This window comes from Physeter macrocephalus, unplaced genomic scaffold (genome assembly GCF_002837175.3).
Source record: "Physeter macrocephalus isolate SW-GA unplaced genomic scaffold, ASM283717v5 random_872, whole genome shotgun sequence".
In the NCBI taxonomy this organism is placed as follows: Eukaryota; Metazoa; Chordata; class Mammalia; order Artiodactyla; family Physeteridae; genus Physeter; species Physeter macrocephalus.
Window position 1 is genome coordinate 9,867 of NW_021146158.1, and position 18,804 is coordinate 28,670.

At 59.8% G+C, this 18,804-nt stretch overlaps 2 protein-coding genes across 4 annotated transcripts; one reads left to right on the forward strand and one right to left on the reverse strand.

Annotated features, from left to right (window-relative positions):
• Window positions 1–121: 121 nt before the first annotated feature.
• Window positions 122–13,421, forward strand: ACTN3 (actinin alpha 3). Its single transcript, XM_024133218.3, has 21 exons — window positions 122–346; window positions 4,144–4,258; window positions 4,437–4,556; window positions 4,837–4,923; window positions 5,005–5,092; window positions 5,568–5,646; window positions 5,736–5,817; window positions 6,569–6,654; window positions 6,946–7,038; window positions 7,480–7,710; window positions 7,836–7,983; window positions 9,044–9,194; window positions 9,758–9,866; window positions 9,963–10,103; window positions 10,363–10,545; window positions 11,272–11,406; window positions 11,502–11,681; window positions 12,105–12,251; window positions 12,347–12,412; window positions 12,889–13,047; window positions 13,130–13,421. The coding sequence occupies exons 1-21, from the start codon at window positions 197–199 to the stop codon at window positions 13,286–13,288; spliced, it is 2,709 nt and encodes a 902-aa protein (XP_023988986.1). The 5' UTR covers window positions 122–196; the 3' UTR covers window positions 13,289–13,421.
• Window positions 13,422–13,560: 139 nt separating this feature from the next.
• CTSF (cathepsin F) lies at window positions 13,561–18,545 on the reverse strand. 3 transcript variants are annotated; one of them, XM_055083341.1, is made up of 14 exons: window positions 18,251–18,545; window positions 17,928–18,026; window positions 17,526–17,610; window positions 17,373–17,434; window positions 17,171–17,246; window positions 16,511–16,621; window positions 16,260–16,402; window positions 16,075–16,171; window positions 15,914–15,994; window positions 14,986–15,105; window positions 14,841–14,905; window positions 14,657–14,747; window positions 14,188–14,246; window positions 13,561–14,108 (listed from the first exon to the last, which is right to left on the reverse strand). In XM_055083341.1, the coding sequence occupies exons 1-14, from the start codon at window positions 18,461–18,463 to the stop codon at window positions 14,034–14,036; spliced, it is 1,377 nt and encodes a 458-aa protein (XP_054939316.1). In that variant the 5' UTR covers window positions 18,464–18,545; the 3' UTR covers window positions 13,561–14,033. The 3 variants fall into 3 exon arrangements, with proteins under 3 accessions (XP_054939316.1, XP_054939315.1, XP_054939317.1); XM_055083340.1 differs by having other exon boundaries at window positions 16,511–16,624; window positions 18,251–18,544; XM_055083342.1 differs by lacking the exons at window positions 13,561–14,108; window positions 14,188–14,246 and adding an exon at window positions 14,248–14,335 and having other exon boundaries at window positions 16,511–16,624; window positions 18,251–18,544.
• Between the last annotated feature and the right edge of the window lie 259 nt (window positions 18,546–18,804).

Consider the following 18,804-nt stretch of genomic DNA (forward strand, 5'->3'; position numbering starts at 1 on the left):
CCCAAATTCTGCAGTCTCCTAGCCTCAGGACAACCTGCTGCCTGGTCCCGACCCGAGTGGCCTCGCCCCCATCCGGCCCCTCCCTCCTCCCCCATATTTAGCCGGAATCCGATCCGGGGCTGGGCCGGGCGCTACTTAACGCGGCCCCCATGTCCTGGAGCGCGCCGAGCGGAGCGGAGCCAGGAGCCCGAGCGAGATGATGATGGTTATGCAGCCCGAGGGTCTGGGGACCGGGGAGGGGCCCTTCGCGGGCGGCGGCAGCAGGGGCGGCGAGTACATGGAACAGGAGGAGGACTGGGACCGCGACCTGCTGCTGGACCCGGCCTGGGAGAAGCAGCAGCGGAAAGTGAGTGCTAGCCCATTTCCTGATGGCAAAACTGAGGCCTGAGAAGCCAGGCGGTTTGTCCTTGGCATCTCAGCAGGTCAGGGGCAGAGCCTGTCTTAACCCTCAGTGCCACTTCCTCACCCAGGCTCTTCCATCGGTCCTCTGCTGTCCCCCAGGGCCCGAAGAGAGGGCTGGAGACCCTCACGAGGGGTTTAGGAGGACAAGAAGAGTTTCTGGGCTCCCCATCCCACAGGGTTCATTCCCCTGGGCCCACTGCTCCACTTCTGCTAAGGAATATGGTTGTGGGCAAAGCCTGGGAGACCCAAGTTCGGGGTGTGGGTGGGGTCGGGAAGGACGATCTTTGTCTCCACAACCCCACTCTCTAGTGAAATATTCCCAGACCCCACCTGCCGACTTGCAGCCAGGCAGCTAGAGGACTTGGGAGTGTGGGGAAGGGGTAACCGTCCCAGACCCCTTCCCCATCCTCTCTATGTTCTCTCCAGCGTGGTGTCCGTGGTCACTCTATCCCAACTGTCAAATGAGGAAACTGGGGCTGAGATAGGACCCAAATCATATGCTGTCAGAAAACAGGACGACCCACAACCTGAGGGTCTTTGCCCATTGCTTGCCCCCCGCCATTCTTTCCCAAGATACCCCTCCTCACCCCAGGGGCCCTGAATCTGCTGAAAAGGCCACAAGGTCGGGGAGGAGGGTAGCCCTGGGTTTCCTTTCATGGTAGGTAACCTGACTCTCTGGCCAGATAGACACTTCGTGCTGAGGCAGCACCTTGGAGGAGCTGAGAGGGGCACATGGGCAGCTGCTGCCCAGGCGCAGCCTTGTAAGGCACTCGGGCCTCCCCTCCCCGATCTATTTTCACTCCCAGACTTTCCCAAGTGGAGGGGGCAGGACACCTGGGGACCCAGAAGAGAAACTGATCCAGGCTGGAGTGAGGAAACTTTGGGGAGTGTGGCAGGACAGTGGTAGGAGTGTACCACGAGGTCGTTAGACCCTGCTCGGCACTTGCCAACAGTGTATGAGTCCAGGAAAGGGCGGGGGAACAGGGGTGTTTGGTGGAATTTGCAGGATCTGAGAATCCCAGAATTTAGAATCAGAGCATTTCCGCTGGGTTAGTTGATAGGAGATGACCCCAGGGGCTAGAAGGCTCAGCTGACACGGCTAGGGTGCCCGGGGTGACACGCCTCCCCCCAGGCTTCTCCTGCACCTGTCTCCAAGCGGGGCTGTGGTCCTTGGGTCCAGCAATCTCCCGGTGATGTCATCCCTGCCCCTGGCTCCAGCTGCCATCTGCTCTGCAACAACTCCTATCCCCCCACCCACCCAACCCACCCGGGCCTCTCCCAGATCCAGGTCCACATGCCCCTCATAAGATACAGGCTAGTCTGTAACTTGCTTTCATCACTTAAAATATCAGGAGCATCCTTCCAACCCAACTTACAGCCACCCACCTCACTGACTCATTCAATGATTGCACAGAGTAGATGCTCTGTAAATTCATCGGCACCCCCGGGAGTTGGACATTCTGGTTGTTTCTCATCTAACATTGTTTATTACAATGTAATGAACATCTCTGCGCTCAGCTTCAGTCCCACCCCCATGCCTGCTTCTCCTCCATGTCTTGAAGCACTCCTGCCTCCTCCCACCTGATAACCGAGTCCTCTTTATTGAACCTCATTGCAAACAGTCATTCACTGTTTCTTAGGGAGGTCCTAGTATGTGCCAGGCACTGTTTTAGGTGCCAGCAATTCAGCAGGGGACAAAAGTAAAGACCCCGCCTCAGGGAGCTTATATTCTAGCAAGGACAAATGTTTCCATCTCATCCACTCGATCCTGCCCTGTCCCACTCACTGACACCCTTCCTCCCTCACTCTGGTCTCAGTCGGCACCTCCTCACTTCTCCCTTCTGCTCTGCCAAGCCATCGGTCTCCCCTCTGCAACCAGAATGAGCTTTCTAAAACACAGTGCTGCTCCTCCCGCTCCTGTGCCTGAAAGCTTCCCCTGTTGCCCTCAAGATCAAGTTCAGACTCCCTGGCTTAGCACTCAAGATCGTGCACGACCTGGCCTCTGCTGCCCCTCCGGCCTGCCTCTCACCACGTATACCCCAACACCCCCAGAGCGGTGCCCAGATAGCTGTAGCTCCGCAAACCTCGTAACTGTTTCTCATTGCCAAGCACTTGCCCGTGTGGCTGCCCCTGCCTGGAATGCCTTTGCCTGCCCTTCCCTGCCTGAGTAACTCCTGCACTTCCATCACAGTTCTGATCAATTATTAACCTTCCCCAAGAGGTCCCCCACTTGATATGCAGAACTCCTCCCCTAGTCTCCCCAATAATAGTCTCTCCCAGCACTTCTCAGACCAACAGGACTCTTTGACTGACTGTGAGTTCCTTTAGGGCAAGGAGCAAATCTCATTAAAAGTCATGTTTGGGCTTCCCTGGTGGCGCAGTGGTTGCGAGTCTGCCTGCCGATGCAGGGGACGCGGGTTCGTGCCCCGGTCCGGGAAGATCCCACGTGCCGCGGAGCGGCTGGGCCCGTGAGTCGTGGCCGCTGAGCCTGCGCGTCCGGAGCCTGTGCTCTGCAACGGGAGAGACCACAGCAGTGAGAGGCCCCCGTACCCCAAAAAAAAAAAAAAAAAAAAAAAAGAGTCATGTTTGTCAAATGAAAGAATGCCCCTTCCTCCACCACGGAGGCCTCACCCAGTCCTGCCTTTCCTCCTGCCCTATCTTGACCCAGAGCATCTGAGACTCCAGGGTTGGAAGGAAGTCCAGAGAATCCAACTGCCCTCTCTTGTGCTCGGGGCCCTGTCAATTTAGTGCTCAGTACCCACTTACACAGCGGAGGGAAAGAATTCCAAATGATTTCCAGGGCCACCTCCCTGGAGTATCTGCTTTGCGGTGGCGGGGGGATGCTCTCAATTCCAGAATCCTGCAAGGTCAGGGGAAGAAGGACCTGAGACATCACTGAGTCTGAACCCTTAATTGTGCAAGTGGAGAGACTGAGCCCAAGAGAGGTCAAGGGGCACATCCCAGGTCACAGAGAGTGAGTAGCTCAGCTGGGATTGGGGCCCAAGTATGGATTCCAGCAAGGACTGCTGATGGCAGAATCCAGGGCCTCGAGGCTTGGTAGGTTGGTAGAAACTTGTGCACCAAGCTCTAGGTCACTGCCATCCCCCAAAGACACACAGCCATATACCACCCCTCCCATCTCAGACAGAGGCTGAGGCGGAAGCACACTCTGGCCGGAGAGGGAGGGCAGTCTCCTCCAGAAACTAGGTCAGGCTGGGCCTGAGTGTCCAGCTGATCCTCTACAGCCTGCAGAAAGCTCTTGCAGCCTCATGGTCTGCTTGAAGGCCGGTTCACAGCAACCTTCAGAGGTCGGTGAGGCTGAGATAATAAAAACACAGGGGCACAGTCCCTCAGAGCTGTCTGTGCTTCGACCCAGAATTTTTCAGATTTGAGGCAGTATCACCCTGCACTGACCCTTGTGCCTCAGAGAGCCCCACACTTTGGAGTGTGTGCTTTACAGGTTTCTAATTCCCCCTTCAGTGCTTGAGACTGGCACAAGCTGTTGTGCCGGCAGTGAGGCACCCCAAGTCCAAACTGGGACCTGAATGGGCCCCAGACCCCATTTCTCCTTTTCCAGGAGAATTAAATCTCAGAGAGGGAAAGGGGCTGGCCCCAGATGCACAACAAGTCAGTGGCTGAGCCGGTACTTGAATCCAGGGCCTTGGGCTCTGAGATCTGCCCTGACGGGAGCCAGGGCGCTGTCCTCAGCACTAGGGTCTGAGCACTGTCCTCTGCCCCCAGACCTTCACTGCCTGGTGCAACTCACACCTGCGCAAGGCTGGCACCCAGATCGAGAACATCGAGGAGGATTTCCGCAACGGCCTCAGACTCATGTTGCTCCTGGAGGTCATTTCAGGTGAGGGGTGCAAATCAGTGCACAGGGACCCCAGGACCCAGGGGAAAACCCAGAGAGCTGGGGGAGTAGTGGCATCAGCGTGCTGGAGGGAGATTGCTGAGGGAGGGGGAAGTTTGAGGACCACGTCTTCAGCTTCCTCTCATGACCTTTGACCCCTGACCTCTCCCCTCACACCCAGGAGAGAGGCTGCCCAGGCCAGACAAAGGCAAGATGCGCTTCCACAAGATCGCCAACGTCAACAAGGCCCTGGACTTCATTGCCAGCAAGGGGGTGAAGCTGGTGTCCATCGGTGCCGAAGGTGAGGCCGTGGCAGGAGGAGGCCTGGGCAGGGGCCGGGGGTGCGGTCCCTCATCTCAACAATGGGGATAACCGTCCGTGCCTCGCAGGAGGGACTGTCAGCAGCACAGGACCTGGCACCCAGTAGGTGTTCCATGAATCGTTTTGAAGGAAAATGATTGAGCACCTACCTACTAGGTGCCAGCCCTGGGATGGGGACAAGGGCCAGAGGGCGGAGCAGGGGGAGGGCAGCCAAGGCCTCGAGTGCCAGGTGGAGTGTGTCCCCACCCCCCACCCCGCAGAGATTGTCGACGGGAACCTGAAGATGACCCTGGGCATGATCTGGACCATCATCCTTCGCTTCGCCATCCAGGACATCTCCGTGGAAGGTGAGCGGCAAGGAGGCAGGGAGGGTGAGAGGGCTGGCCCAAAGCCCTCCCCAGCCAACACTCGCCCCCGTCCCCGCCCAGAAACCTCGGCCAAGGAGGGCTTGCTCCTGTGGTGTCAGCGGAAGACGGCGCCGTACCGCAACGTCAACGTGCAGAACTTCCACACCAGGTCTGTCCGCCCATCAGCGTGTGGGGCCTCAGCCGGGCTCCGGGCCCCGGCATGGGCCACAGGGCAGGGGAGGTCACAGCCAAGTTCCTGCAACAGTGTCTGGAAATAGGAGGACTCGGTCAATGTTGAATCGAATCCAGGAGGGCAAGGGGGAAATTCCTGGAGGAGGGAGCACGGGAGACATCCCGGGAAGGGTGTTCCAGCCGGAGGGAACCTTGTGAGCAAAGACCTGGAGACCAAAAGCATCTAGAAATTGGTGTAGCTTAAGCACAAGGATGTGAAGGAACCATGATGAGCTTGGAGGAAATGGTCCCAGGTTGGAGGTCAAGGGCCTTAAATGCCAAGCCAAGGAGTTTGGACTTTCCTCCATTTTACAGATGAGGCCATCCTGATAGGGGTGCTCCTGGGACGAGGGTAGGACAGGGCCGCAGCTTGAACCCAGGCCTGACCCCACACCCCCCTTCTCTCTGTCCAGCTGGAAGGATGGCCTGGCCCTCTGTGCTCTCATCCACCGGCACCGCCCCGACCTCATTGACTACGCCAAACTGCGCAAGGTGGGCCTCTGCCACCCCCAGCCCCGACTCCCCAGTCTCTGCCCTCAGCTGACCTTTCACCTCTCCCCCCCACCCCGCACACCATCTAGGATGACCCCATCGGCAACCTGAACACTGCCTTCGAGGTGGCAGAGAAGTACCTGGACATCCCCAAGATGTTGGATGCAGAAGGTGAGAGTAAGCCTCGCCCGGGCAAGGACTCCCCTTACGCGCCAGTCGGCACGGTCCTACCTCCACACCTTTGCCCCTGCTCCTCCCCGCCTCCTGGAATGCTCTGCCCCCACCCTGCTCCCTGGGCAGAATCCTCCCTGCCAACAGGCCCCCTTCTCCAGGAGCCCTTGTCCGGTCCCCTGTCCCTCTCCACCCAGTGGAACCAGGCTCTGCCGCCTCTGCCTTATGTAATGGCTCCACCTTCTACCTCATATCCCAGTAACCTGGGTCACCTGGTGGCATGACGGTCACCCATCCTGGGAGCTGCTCTCGGGTGGGTCCTGCCTCTTGTCCCTGCGCCCATAAAGGCTTTAGTCTGTTGAACCAGCAAACATTTTCTGGGCACCTACTGTGCCTGGTACCCTGGATGGGAACTTAGGAGAAAGACAGACAGACAGACAGACAGACCAAGGTATGGGATGGTTAGAGACACCAGGCAGTGCGGACTGGCGCCTCATCAGGGCTACAGTGTCTGCTCACTCACCCAGGCCCTCATGCTCTCCTCACCCCACAGAGGGGGAGGTTGCTAGGCCCTGGGGTGATCCGAGAGGGCTCCAGGGAAAAGCTGGGTTTGGGGCATCTGGCAGCTAGTGGCCATGACTAGATGTCTCTGCACCCTCCCGTCCCGAGGGAACTCTCTGCCTGGGTGGGGACATGAGCCCACTCCCCATCCCTGGCTTCGGCCAGTCGACACCTCGCTGCCATCCCGCAGACATCGTGAACACCCCAAAGCCCGATGAGAAGGCCGTCATGACCTACGTTTCCTGCTTCTACCACGCCTTCGCGGGGGCGGAGCAGGTAGGGGCTCAGCTGCTGCTGCCTGGGCTGGGCAGCATCTCCACATCTGGAGGTGCCAGGCCCCACGTGGGTGGGAGTGCCACTGTCCCAGCCGCACATACTCGATCCTTGGGGGAGCTCAGGTGCTGAGGCCTCTGGCCTGGGAGCCCATCCTTACCCTACAAGATGTGCCCCCTCATCCTCTCCTCTGTTGCATGGGCCCAGGTTTGAAGGGTTTACAGAGGGAGGCTGGGTCGGGGGTGTCTGTGGCAGCTGTTCCAACGCCAGCCCTTCTGCCCACTCCCACCACAGGCAGAGACAGCCGCCAACAGGATCTGCAAGGTGCTGGCCGTGAACCAGGAGAACGAGAAGCTGATGGAGGAGTACGAGAAGCTGGCCAGTGAGGTGAGGCTGGGGCTGAGAGGACCTCCCCCTCTCCCCTACCTGTGCTCTCCCAACCCAGCTGAGCCCGGGCCTGGACCTGCAGAGCCTCCCTCTCCTCAGAGTAGCCGTGGCCTCTCCCAGCCTCCTTCTGCCATCTTTACCCACCCCCTGCCCCCTTCCGCCCACCCAGGCTCCTGTCATCCACTCATCGTCCATCCAGTTACTCGTTCATTTCTCCATTCACTCATCTTTAGGCAGTCTCCTGGCCCTTTGTGCTTTGCCGACCTACACTGGTCCCTGGACTCAGAAGTTAACCATCCTGCTCCTGCCCTGACGAGCGGGGACCCCCACTCTGCTTGAGGCCCGGCCTTCTGGCCCCAGCTTGGGTGTGGGTGGAGAGGGGTGAGCGAGGTGAGCAGGCCCACTCAGCGCTCTCTGCTCTGCCCCTGCCTGGCCCCGCAGCTGCTGGAATGGATCCGCCGCACCGTGCCGTGGCTGGAGAACCGCATGGGCGAGCCCAGCATGAACGCCATGCAGCGCAAGCTGGAGGACTTCCGGGACTACCGGCGCCTGCACAAGCCGCCCCGCGTGCAGGAGAAGTGCCAGCTGGAGATCAACTTCAACACATTGCAAACCAAGCTGCGGCTGAGCCACCGGCCCGCCTTCATGCCATCTGAGGGCAAGCTGGTCTCGGTGAGCCAGGCCAGGGGAGGTGGTGACCCCGGCCCTGCCCACATCCTCCGGGTGACCTTGGTCTCTCTGTCCCCATCTGTACAATGGGTGAACTGTGATGGCGGGCACCTCTGCCTGCCCCACAGGACATCGCCAACGCATGGCGGGGGCTGGAGCAAGCGGAGAAGGGCTATGAGGACTGGCTGCTCTCGGAGATCCGGCGCCTGCAGCGGCTGCAGCACCTGGCAGAGAAGTTCCAGCAGAAGGCCTCCCTGCACGAAACCTGGACCCGGGGTAGGTACCTCTGGGGCCTGATTCTGTCCTGGGGCGGAGACTGGTCGGGGGTAGGTGTTCTGCAAGGAAGCTGGAGATCTGTTTTCTAGTCCCACCCTGACTTGCTGTGCAGTCAAGTCACTGCCCCTTTTGGGGCCACAGTTTCTTTATCTGTAAACTCAGGCCCCTAACTTTCTCCTGGCTCTGGTCTTCTGTAGGTCTGCTCTGATTAATTTGTCATTTAGCACTTTATTTGTGTATGTGGCAGGGGTCCAAAGGTGAGTCCCCCCACTAACATCATTTACATTATACCCAAAGTATAATGTAAACGGTGTAAAGTATACTGATGCCAAAATATTGCATGAATCAAATATATCACTGGGTGAAAACATTCGTTCTGTATTCTATCAAGGATTTTAATCCTATAACTGAATGAGTCCTGCTTAAAAAAATAATGAACGAACGCTAATAATGGATTACGGACATATTGAATAGCAGTGGTTTGACAGAATAATTCCTTAAATATACCGCCACTTATGTTATCCTGACAGGTCTTTGAACTTCTAAACCTCAGTTACCTTCTCTGCAAAACGCAGAGGCACTCAATAAATGGTTGCTGCTGCAATTACTGTGACTGTGGTCTTATTTGCATAATTATGGTAACTGTCATTCTCAAAGCACTTTTACATTCATTATTCGTTCATCCAACAAATATTCATAGAGGGTCTACCAAGTGCCAGGCACTGGGTAAGCAAAGGAAAATGGATCAAGGGCTCACTGGGTTCAGAGTCATTGGAAAGCACTTTGCGATCGCATCATACCAAAAGTGTACCAAGGGCCACCCGAAATCGTGCAGGGTCAAGGGACCCTGACATCACTCACGGGCCATGCCCTGGAACAGGAGCTGCACTTAACTTTATCACACTAGTGTCTCAGAGCAAACCCCGAGGGTAGGCTGGGCAGGTGTGATCACCTACCTTTCACAGATGAGGACCCTCCATGGTCACACAGCCCGGCTTGGACCCCCTGTGCCTGTCGCGGCTGCTGCTCGGTGACCTGAGCCGGGCCTCTCTCCGAGCAGGGAAGGAGGAGATGCTGAGCCAGCGCGACTACGAGTCGGCTTCGCTGCAGGAGGTGCGGGCGCTGCTGCGGCGCCACGAGGCCTTTGAGAGCGACCTGGCGGCGCACCAGGACCGCGTGGAGCACATCGCTGCGCTGGCCCAGGAGCTCAAGTAGGCGCGGGTTGCTGCCGGGCAGCCCGGGGTGACCACGCCCCTACCTGGCCCCACCCCCTCTCCCCGCTCTCATAGCCCTCCAGACCTTTTGCTTTCCCTGGTTTGGTAACCCTGCCTTGGTACCCATGTCCTTCCCCGTCACCACTTACTCTGCCCTCCTCCTGTAACCCTCTCCCCATCGCCGGACCCCGCTCTGCTACCCACGTTCTTCCCACACTGGCGCTCGACCTGCCCCCAAACCCGGCGGCTCCCTTCAGCTTCAGGCAGGCCCAATCCTCACCAGCAGCCTGGGCCTTGTGCCACCTCTTGGAAACCGGCACCCGAAACTCCAGGCCCTGCCCCTCCACCCAAGCTCCTCCAGGGACTGGAGCTGAGGACCCCCTTCTCCCGGGAATGCGCTGGGAAGCCCCTGCGCTAGGAAAGCCCCGCTTTGCCCCCACCTCCCCTGGCTCCCTTATGCCTTCACCACCACTGTGCCCAGGTTCCAGCCCCTGGAGGGCAGTCAGGAAGAAATCTGGGCTGGAGTCTGGCCCCAAAGTTGCCCCCCTTCCCGCCCCCAGTGAGCTAGACTACCACGAGGTGGCCTCGGTGAACAGCCGCTGCCAGGCCATCTGCGACCAGTGGGACAACCTGGGCACGCTGACCCAGAAGAGGCGGGAGGCGCTAGAGGTGAGGCTGGGGGCCAGGGAGGTGGAGGCTGGACACTGGAGGAGGTGAGAGGGCCTGCTGGGCAGGCTGCTGACTGGCCGTCCCTGTGGCCCCTAGCGGATGGAGAAGCTCCTAGAGACCATCGACCAGCTGCAGCTGGAGTTTGCCCGGCGGGTAGCGCCCTTCAACAACTGGCTGGACGGCGCCGTGGAGGACCTGCAGGACGTGTGGCTGGTGCACTCGATGGAGGAGACCCAGGTGGGCGCAGGGGTTCCAGGTGTGGGGCGGTTGGATGGGATGACAGGGAAGCGGCCTGTTTCTGTCAGCCACCCCTTTGGGCTCCTGGGGAATGGGAGGCCAGAGAAAAACACCAGTTCCCGAGTGCTGGGAGACGGAAGGCCTGGGTTCTCCTGCCAGTGCTGCCCTGGCCCCACTGGATGGCCCGGAGCATGCTGCTGCCCTTTGTTGCTGCGGGAAGTAGGGGCGCTGGTTGATGCTTCCTGCCTGCCCTCCCCAGAGCCTGGTGACAGCACATGAGCAGTTCAAGGCAACATTGCCCGAGGCCGACCGAGAGAGGGGAGCCATCCTGGGCATCCAGGGTGAGATCCAGAAGATCTGCCAAACATACGGGCTGCGGCCCAGCTCCACCAACCCCTACATCGCCCTCAGCCCGCAGGACATCAACACCAAGTGGGACACGGTCAGTGCCACCTATGGCCTTTCCCTGCCTCCCCCCCCTCAGATGCATTCTAACCACCCTGATCTGTAAAATGGCCGTAACAGCAGCATTTTCCTGTGAGGCGTGATTTTTTCTTTCTTTTTTTTTGGCTGCGTTGGGTCTTCGTTGCTGCACGTGGGCTTTCTCTAGTTGCGGCGAGCGGGGGCTGCTCTTCGTTGTGGTGCGCGGGCTTCTCCTTTAGGCGGCTTTTGTTGTTGTGGAGTGCGGGCTCTAAGCACTCGGGCTTCAGTAGTTTTGGCACGCGGGCTTCAGTAGTTGTGGCACGTGGGCTTCAGTAGTTGTGGCTCGTGGGCTCTAGAGCGCAGGCTCAGTAGCTGTGGTGCACATGGGCTTAGTTGCTCCGCGGCATGTGTGATCTTCCCGGACCAGGGCTCAAAGCCGTGTCCCTTGCATCGGCAGGCGGATTCTTAACCACTGTGCCACCAGGGAAGCCCCTGTCAGGCCTGATTGAAGCAGAATTAGATCTGGTGTGTGGACATCCTTTATAAAACAATCTAAGTTCATTAAGAATGATGTCATGGGCCCCATTTTGCAGACGAGGAAACGAGCCTAGAGAGGCTGAGTGCTCAGAGCTTGCCCCCCACAGAGCCCTGAGGCCTTGGCTCAGAGCGGCAGGAGCAGTGTGAGGGGCTGGAGCCCATCTCCCACTCCCAGAGCTGCCCCTGGCACAACCAGCCTCCCTCCCAGGTCCGAAAGCTGGTACCCAGCCGTGACCAGACGCTGCAGGAGGAGCTGACGAGGCAACAGGTGAACGAGAGGCTCCGGCGGCAGTTTGCGGCCCAGGCCAATGCCGTCGGGCCCTGGATCCAGGCGAAGGTGGAGGTAAGGCTGGGATCGTGGAGCCAGCCCGGGAGAGTAGGGCCAGGGCTGGGCCACCGGGAGCTGGGAGCCCTCATTCTGCCCGGCTCCCCCTGCAGGAAGTGGGGCGCCTGGCAGCGGGAATGGCCGGCTCTCTGGAGGAGCAGATGGCGGGGCTGCGGCAGCAGGAGCAGAACATCATCAACTACAAGAGCAACATCGACCAGCTGGAGGGTGACCACCAGCTGCTGCAGGAGAACGTGGTGTTCGACAATAAGCACACCGTCTACAGCATGGAGGTGGGATCACACCCGCTCAGGACAGAGGGGAGGTGGCACTGGCTGGGGAAGCCTGGGGCGGCCACAGCTGGACACAGCACATCTGCCCCAGGGGTTCCCCAGTTCAGCGTGGCCAGGTCCCCCAATGTACTTGTGGGGATACTGAGACCCAGCGAGTGAAAGTGACCTGGCCAGTCACAGAGCAGTCTAAACCCAGGCCTGGATGGCCCATGGCTGGTTGATCAATACGTTATACATAATAAATCATCAAACTTTAAGGCAGGAAGGGCCACTGGACGTCACTCTGTGGAACCTCCAGATGGGGACAGAGGCCCAGCAAGGGGGAGGACTTGCCCAGGGTCATATAGTGAATTGGGGGTGGAGCCAGACCTAGTGGCCAGGCACTGGCCACCCACTGACCCAGCCTGTTTTCTGCTTTCCCAGCACATCCGTGTGGGCTGGGAGCAGCTGCTCACCTCCATTGCCCGCACCATCAACGAGGTGGAGAACCAGATACTGACCCGAGACGCCAAGGGCCTGAGCCAGGAGCAGCTCAATGAGTTCCGGGCATCCTTCAACCACTTTGACCGGGTCAGCAGGGGCTTAGCCCTGTGCAGTGGTGGACTTAGGGACAGCGTGGGGGCGGGTGTTGGGGACTGAGCCTGACATCTGCTCCCTCACCACAGAAGCGGAATGGCATGATGGAGCCCGACGACTTCCGGGCCTGCCTCATCTCCATGGGCTACGACCTGGTGAGTGTCCCCCAGCCGCGTCCCAGCCGTCTCACCTGTGCCTGTGTCCCTCCCACCTCACACACGACCTCATGTCCTCCTCACCCACCAGCTGGGGCTGGGGAGAATTACCCCATTGCACACAGGGGCTACCCAAGGCTCAGAGAGGTAAATTAACTTGCCCAAAGACACTAGATTGGACCTTGTTCTGTGTGACTCCAAAGCCCGAGCTTGCAACGTTTCTACATCACAGAAACAGCGCTACAGAGAGGCCCAGGAAAAGGTCAGGACCGACGGGCCGCAGGGGACACTGCCGCGGGCGGGAAGCAGAGCACAGCCCAGCAGAAAGGATTTCTCAGACCTAGAGCTAAGGCTGCAGCGGACGATCTATGGAGAAAGGGGGCACCTTGTCACTGGAGCTGTCAGGCCAGGGGGACACCAGGAGCCCTCCTGGCTTAAGCAACCCCGGGCACGGTGCCCGGCCTCTAACCCTGCAGGGGGAAGTGGAGTTTGCTCGAATCATGACCATGGTGGACCCCAACGCAGCTGGGGTCGTGACCTTCCAGACCTTCATCGACTTCATGACCCGAGAGACAGCCGAGACCGACACGGCTGAGCAGGTTGTGGCCTCGTTCAAGATCCTGGCAGGAGACAAGGTGAGCCCCTGGCGGTGCAGGGGGCTGGCGGGCGGGGGCAGGGAACAAGACCTGTGGACCCTCAATCCCTCTTCTTCCCCAGAACTACATCACGCCTGAGGAGCTGCGGCACGAACTCCCAGCTGAGCAGGCCGAGTACTGCATCCGCCGCATGGCGCCCTACAAGGGGGCCGGGGCTCCACCTGGAGCCCTGGACTATGTGGCCTTCTCCAGTGCCCTCTACGGGGAGAGCGACCTCTGACCTCGACCCCTGAGGTTCTCTATGCAAGTCCGGAGAGAGAGTGCTTCCTCTGGCTGATCCCATCCATCCCTCGGAGCAAGGGCCCTAGACAATGACCGGCCAAGTGTTTCTCAATAAAAAGCCATAGTGGGCCCCTCTCCATCCCCTTTTACTTCCTGAAGCAGAAGCTGGGCCCTCAGGCTTCTGGGCAGGTCCAGTTGCCTGACCTTGACCCTCCTCCAGGGGTCCCCACCACCCCTCCTTGCCCTCAGGGTCCGACATTCACACCACACTGGGGTCGAGAACACCTCTTTATTGTGTTAGAAAAGGTTGGTTACAACAGTTTCTCTAGACATGGAAGGCAACACTGTCCCCAGATCCACGGGAGACCAGAAAATTTATAGCATCAGAGGAAAGCTGGGGCAGGAAGCCAGAGCCTACAGAGGACAAAGCTGGCTTTAAGACCAGAATATTTTCTTCCCCCTGCTCCTTACCCGAGCCCAGGGTTCTTGCCCCAGCTTTGGCTGCCAAGACATCATCCTTCACCCCAAGATCCTCCTAGCTACCACAATTCAACAGAGGTGCAGCTGGGGAACTTCAGGGTGGGAGTAGGGGCTGTGCCCCTAGCCCAGTGGCCTTTGCTCACCCTGAGGTACCTGGTGCCCGTCCCTCAGCCAGCTGTGCTTCCTGGGGAGGGGCCTGGTCATGCAGGTCAGGCAGGGGAAGGGGCTGCTCTGGTCAGCACCAGGCCCTGAGCTGGTGCGCCTCAGTCCACCACTGCTGAGCTGGCCATGATGTTCACACCACAGGCCCCGGAGCCACGGTGCAAGTAGTAGTAACCCTGGGAGAGAGGGGGCGTTGGTGAGGGCGCTGGAGCAGGATGGGGGCTGGAGGGCTGAGGCCAAGCAGGCGAGACTCACCTCCTCGCCCCAGTCAGTGCCCCAGCTGTTCTTGATGGCCCAGAAGGGAGTGGCAGAGCCTGGGGAGCAGTGCGGAGAGCAGGGAGTCAGGGCCCCAAGCACTTTGCACTCTTCAAACATCTGCTGTGGGCCTACTGTGTGACAGGTACTAGGAAAAGAGCAGAAAGCAAGACAGGCCCACCTACCACGCTCCTGGAGACCTGGTGCGGCTCTGGGGTTTGGGGAGGACACCCCCCACCCGCCTCTAGCAGGGTATCCATTCGTAACACTTCAACCTCCCAGCGCCTTGGCTTTCCCATTCATAGAGAGGATGGATGATCCTGCCTGGCCCATAGCCCGAGGCAGAGGTAAGGACAAGGTTCCCTGGCGTTCCCCTGATGCCCCCTCCAGAGGTCCTGAGATGCTGTGGTCCAGCCTCTGCCTGTGACCTGGGGTGGATGGATGGGCAGAGCAGGGCAGCGGAACTCACGGTTGCCGTAGCCCACGAGCAGCACAGCGTGGTCGATGAGCCAGGGGCTGCAGAGGGGCCGCAGTGGGTGGGAGATCCCGTGGCGGTAGAACTGAGGGGGAGAATACGAGTAGGGGGCCAGCTCTGAGAAGTGGGGGAGGAGTCAGCAAGAACCGGAGCAGGAGCAGTGAGGCTGGGCTCCCACCTGCATGCCAAAGGCGTTGATGGCGACGGAGATGGGGCCCTTCTTGGCCAGCCAGGCTGCCAGCTCTAAGACAGAGGAGGGGCAGTGTCAGGGGCACCCAGGCCCCAGCCCCACCTGGCCTGTCCTCACCCCCTCCCTCACTCACTTTGCTCATTCTGGCTCAGCTCCACTGAGTCGTTGATGTAGGCCTTGGCCTTCTCTGCAGAGAAGCTGCAGGCCTGCAAGTGGCCGCGGTAGCTGTAGTCGTCCTCTGTCTCCAGCCCTCCTGGGGAATGGTGGGGAGCAGATAGGGGGTTAGCGAAAACGTGGGCCCCAGTTCACAATACTCATCTGCTCCCAGCCAGGGGCTGTGCTAAGCCCCTCCTACACAAGGCCTCACGTTCTCTATCCACCCGCAGCTACAGGCCATCCTCTCTGAGGGAGGCCTCATTCTAGAGGTGACACAACTGAGGCCCAGAGGGATGGGGGAGCCACCAGTGAGAAATGCGGCAGAGGTGGCATCCAGCTCCCAGCTTCTGACTCCTCACTCATCCCAGCGTTCCTGGGACTCCTGACCTTGGCGTGCTTGTCCGGCCCTGACAGTTTGCTCCCAATCTGGCCCAGACCCCTGCCAGACCCCTCACCAATCTTGGTACAGCCACCTCCATCCCTCAGCCCTCATTTTCCTGCCACTGGACCCACTGCTCAACTGAATCGCCCATTTAGGACAACGCCTCCTCTCAGGGGTGAGGTGTGCTGCTCCGTGGTTTAGCAGCATTATAGAAATACAGACCGCCAAGCAGTGAAAATACCGAGACCCCCTGCTGTGCACCAGGAACTTTACGTATATTTCCTCACTTGACACTTAAGACGATCCTACAAAGTGGGCATGAGGAGCCCCATTTCCCAGGTGAGACAACTGAGGCTCTGAAAGAGCTGACCTGCCCAAGGTCTTCAGCCGGTAAGGGTCAGCATTAAGACTTGAACCCAGTTCACGTGACTGCCACGCTCATGTCTCTCCCCTCCCAAAGTGACTTCCTGTGGAGGGAGCTGGGGCCCCCGCTGCCCCTCCTGAAGCCCATGAATATGCATACCCAGAGTCCTTATGGCTGAGTAGGCGTTGGAGGGCAAGCCGCCCAGGCAGGCCTTGTCCACCTTGTCACAGTCCAAGAGCTCTAGGAGACAGAAGGCTGGTCCCGAGGAGCCCTCCGGAGGGGCTGGGCTGGGGACAGGGTGGGCAGAGCGGGATGCTCACCCTGCTCAGAGAGGGAGAGCAGGGCCCCCCGTTTTAGGAACCACTGGCCCTCCACGTTGCCTGTGACTGAGAAGGCCCAGCAGGAGCCGCACATGCCCTGCAAGAGACAGGGAGAGTCAGGGCTGGGTCCCTTCCAAACGCCAATGCAGTCCTCATGTCCCACCCTCACTTCTTGGGGGTCCAACCTGGTCCTTGACTTTGGTGACAGCCCCCTTACTCCTCCAGTCCCACTCAGGTGGAGGAAGGTCAGGGATGGACTGGGCTAGGCGCATCTTCTTGCCAGGCTCTTTTAGGAGGGGATTCAGGTAGATGGTGCGGAACTCCTCCTCTGGGCAGGGGATGGGAAAAGAGTATTCTAAGCCACTCCTGACCAGGGGCCTTGGGAGCAGGCCCTGTCTCTTCCAGGTACCATGACGGCTCTGGCCACCACCCCTACCTGTAAGGTCACTGAACTTGGTGACCCCATACCGAGCTGTGCCACGGTCCAGGGCCTGGATCTTCTGAGCTCGCACCATGTTATTGGCAAAGACGGACATGCGCCACCTGGCTTCTGAGGAACAAGGAGTAGAAGAGAGGCTTGGGCCCCAGGCAGATCATAAAAGGAGAGGTGCTTTGGGATAAGAGGCAGAGGTTTCCCTGGGGAATGGTAAGCTCTGGATCAGGCATGAAGCTTATTTCAAGAAGGGCAGAACCCTGGGGTGGGTGAAGGTAGGGGGCCAAACTGGGGTGGTAACTTCCCAGGTATGAAGGCAGAACCGAAATGGTCTCCAGAGGACATCCTGAGACAGGAGGTTGTGGGAAAAGGCCACCATGCCAGGGGTCCTCCAGCAGAGAAAATCTGGCCTTTGCCCCATCCCACTCTACCCAGGATGATGGAGACCTACGGTATCTGCCTAGGAAAATCAGATGGGAGAAGGGGCCAGGTACCTGAGATGGCTGCCAAGTCCTGGGAGGCTGAGCAAGAAGCTGGGGATTTAGAGGCCCGTGAAAGGATGCACTGCCCCTTGTGCCCTTCCCCTCTCCCACACCAAGGTGCCAAGTTGGGGGGAAGGTCCTGATCTGATCGGGACAGGTACAGCCAAGGCTAGGTCCTCACCCTCCTTCGTATCATATGTCCGGTTATAGGTGGTGACAAAGTCCTTGAAGATTGAAGCCATCTTCACAGAAAAGTCCTGGAAAGGCAGAGGGGTCTTTACAAGGCAGCCTTCTCAGAATGACCCGGGAGCCCCAGGCCAGGGTGAGGGGAAGAGAGGGAATACAAGGCAGCAGCCAGTTCCCCAGACAAACAGGCTCCTCACCTGGGGCAGGGGATCCTTGTTCAACAGTGCAAGGAATGAACTGAAAGTCTCATTTTTGTCATCTGGAGAGGGTTGGAACAGAGAAGAATCAGGACCGACCCCTGAGCGAAGTCTGACCTGAGCTATCCCAGCATCCCTGGGCTATCCCAGCACCTGTAATCTTGGTATCCACTGGGCCACAGTCCCACCTCAGCAGCATGTGTTTCCCCAGCTCATCCAGGACTTCAAAGCTGCAAAGCTGGAGGAAGAGGAGGAAGCCCGTCGGGGGGCTGGGACAGGAGCAAGGCCTTGGCAAGATGGAGCCGCAGGGTCCCCCAATGAGGACCACCTCCAAGGCAACCATCTCCCATAGGGGAGAGCGAGGCACAATACGGGAGTGAGCACCCAGACACCCTGCCTTTTACAGCATCTTGGTCTCTGGCCTTCCAGGCCTGGGGAGTGACTCACGGTGGGGTAGCTGCGGCCTCAGATCCCTCCCTCTAGACTTGACCGAACATCCCAACTACTGCCAGACTCAGTCTGGAGGCAGGGTGTCGCAGGAACCCCATCACTCACCAGGGTTTTCTTGGACACAGGGAGCTGGCACACCGTGGGGTCGTTGCAGGGCGGCTCCACCAGGGTCGCCTTCAGGGAGTACAGCGACCCCCGGCCCGCCTGGATGCGGGGGGGTGCGCCGTGAGGCGGGCACAGCCACTCCTTCCTCAGTCCGGCCTTCGTGGGGCTCACAGCCCCACCGTGCCGTTCCCCTTCCCAATCCCTAGAGGTCCAACGCCCCCACCCCAAGTCTACCCCAAAGCTCCCAGCCCTCGGACGAGAGCCCCGCTCACCCCGCACCGGCCCCCCACCCGCCGCCGCCGCCGCCCCCAGCGCGTCCTCACCCGGCGGACGCGACCGCGCACGTCCCTCAGCGCGGCCCGCGTCCTGGCAGCCCGGCCGCGGTTGTACATCTCTAGGGCGAAGCGGGCGGGCTCCAGCAGCTCCGGGGACGCCAGCTCCCAGGCCTGCGCGCCGGCCGCTCGGGGCTCGTTGGGGGCCGGAACGGCGCCCGGGAGCAGCCCCAAAAGCAACAGCAGCTGCAGCCAGGGCGCCATGGCGAGGGCGAAGCCGGCGTCCCGTTCTCACGCTTTGACAGACGCGCAGCCCAACAGACCGGGCGGAGCAGCCCGCGGCCGGGGAGGGGGGGTGGGGGGGTCGGGGGCAGCCCTGAGGGGCCCTCCCTCCGTCCCTCCCTCCGTCCCTCCCTCAGCTCCAGGGCGGCGGGGTGCCGGCCAATGGGCGCCGGTTGGGGGCGCCTGCGCGCTCGCTTATTCACGTGAGGCCCACGGGGCGCGCTGGCTATGCAGGCATCCTGGCGTCAGTCCCGCGCTGACTAACGCGTCCTGGCACTAGACGAGTCTGGGGAGGGGCGGCCTCAGCCGCAGCCTTGAAGTAG

Coding starts and splice junctions, on each gene's coding strand:
- ACTN3 (XM_024133218.3), top strand. CDS start 197: ATGATGATGGTTATGCAGCCCGAGGGTCTGGGGACCGGGGAGGGGCCC. Junction 9,867..9,962: donor AGAGGCGGGAGGCGCTAGAG/GTGAGGCTGGGG, acceptor TGTGGCCCCTAG/CGGATGGAGAAGCTCCTAGA. Junction 12,413..12,888: donor TCTCCATGGGCTACGACCTG/GTGAGTGTCCCC, acceptor CTAACCCTGCAG/GGGGAAGTGGAGTTTGCTCG.
- CTSF (XM_055083340.1), bottom strand. CDS start 18,463: ATGGCGCCCTGGCTGCAGCTGCTGTTGCTTTTGGGGCTGCTCCCGGGC. Junction 14,906..14,985: donor GCTGAGCCAGAATGAGCAAA/GTGAGTGAGGGA, acceptor CCTCTGTCTTAG/AGCTGGCAGCCTGGCTGGCC. Junction 14,748..14,840: donor TCAACGCCTTTGGCATGCAG/GTGGGAGCCCAG, acceptor TCTCCCCCTCAG/TTCTACCGCCACGGGATCTC.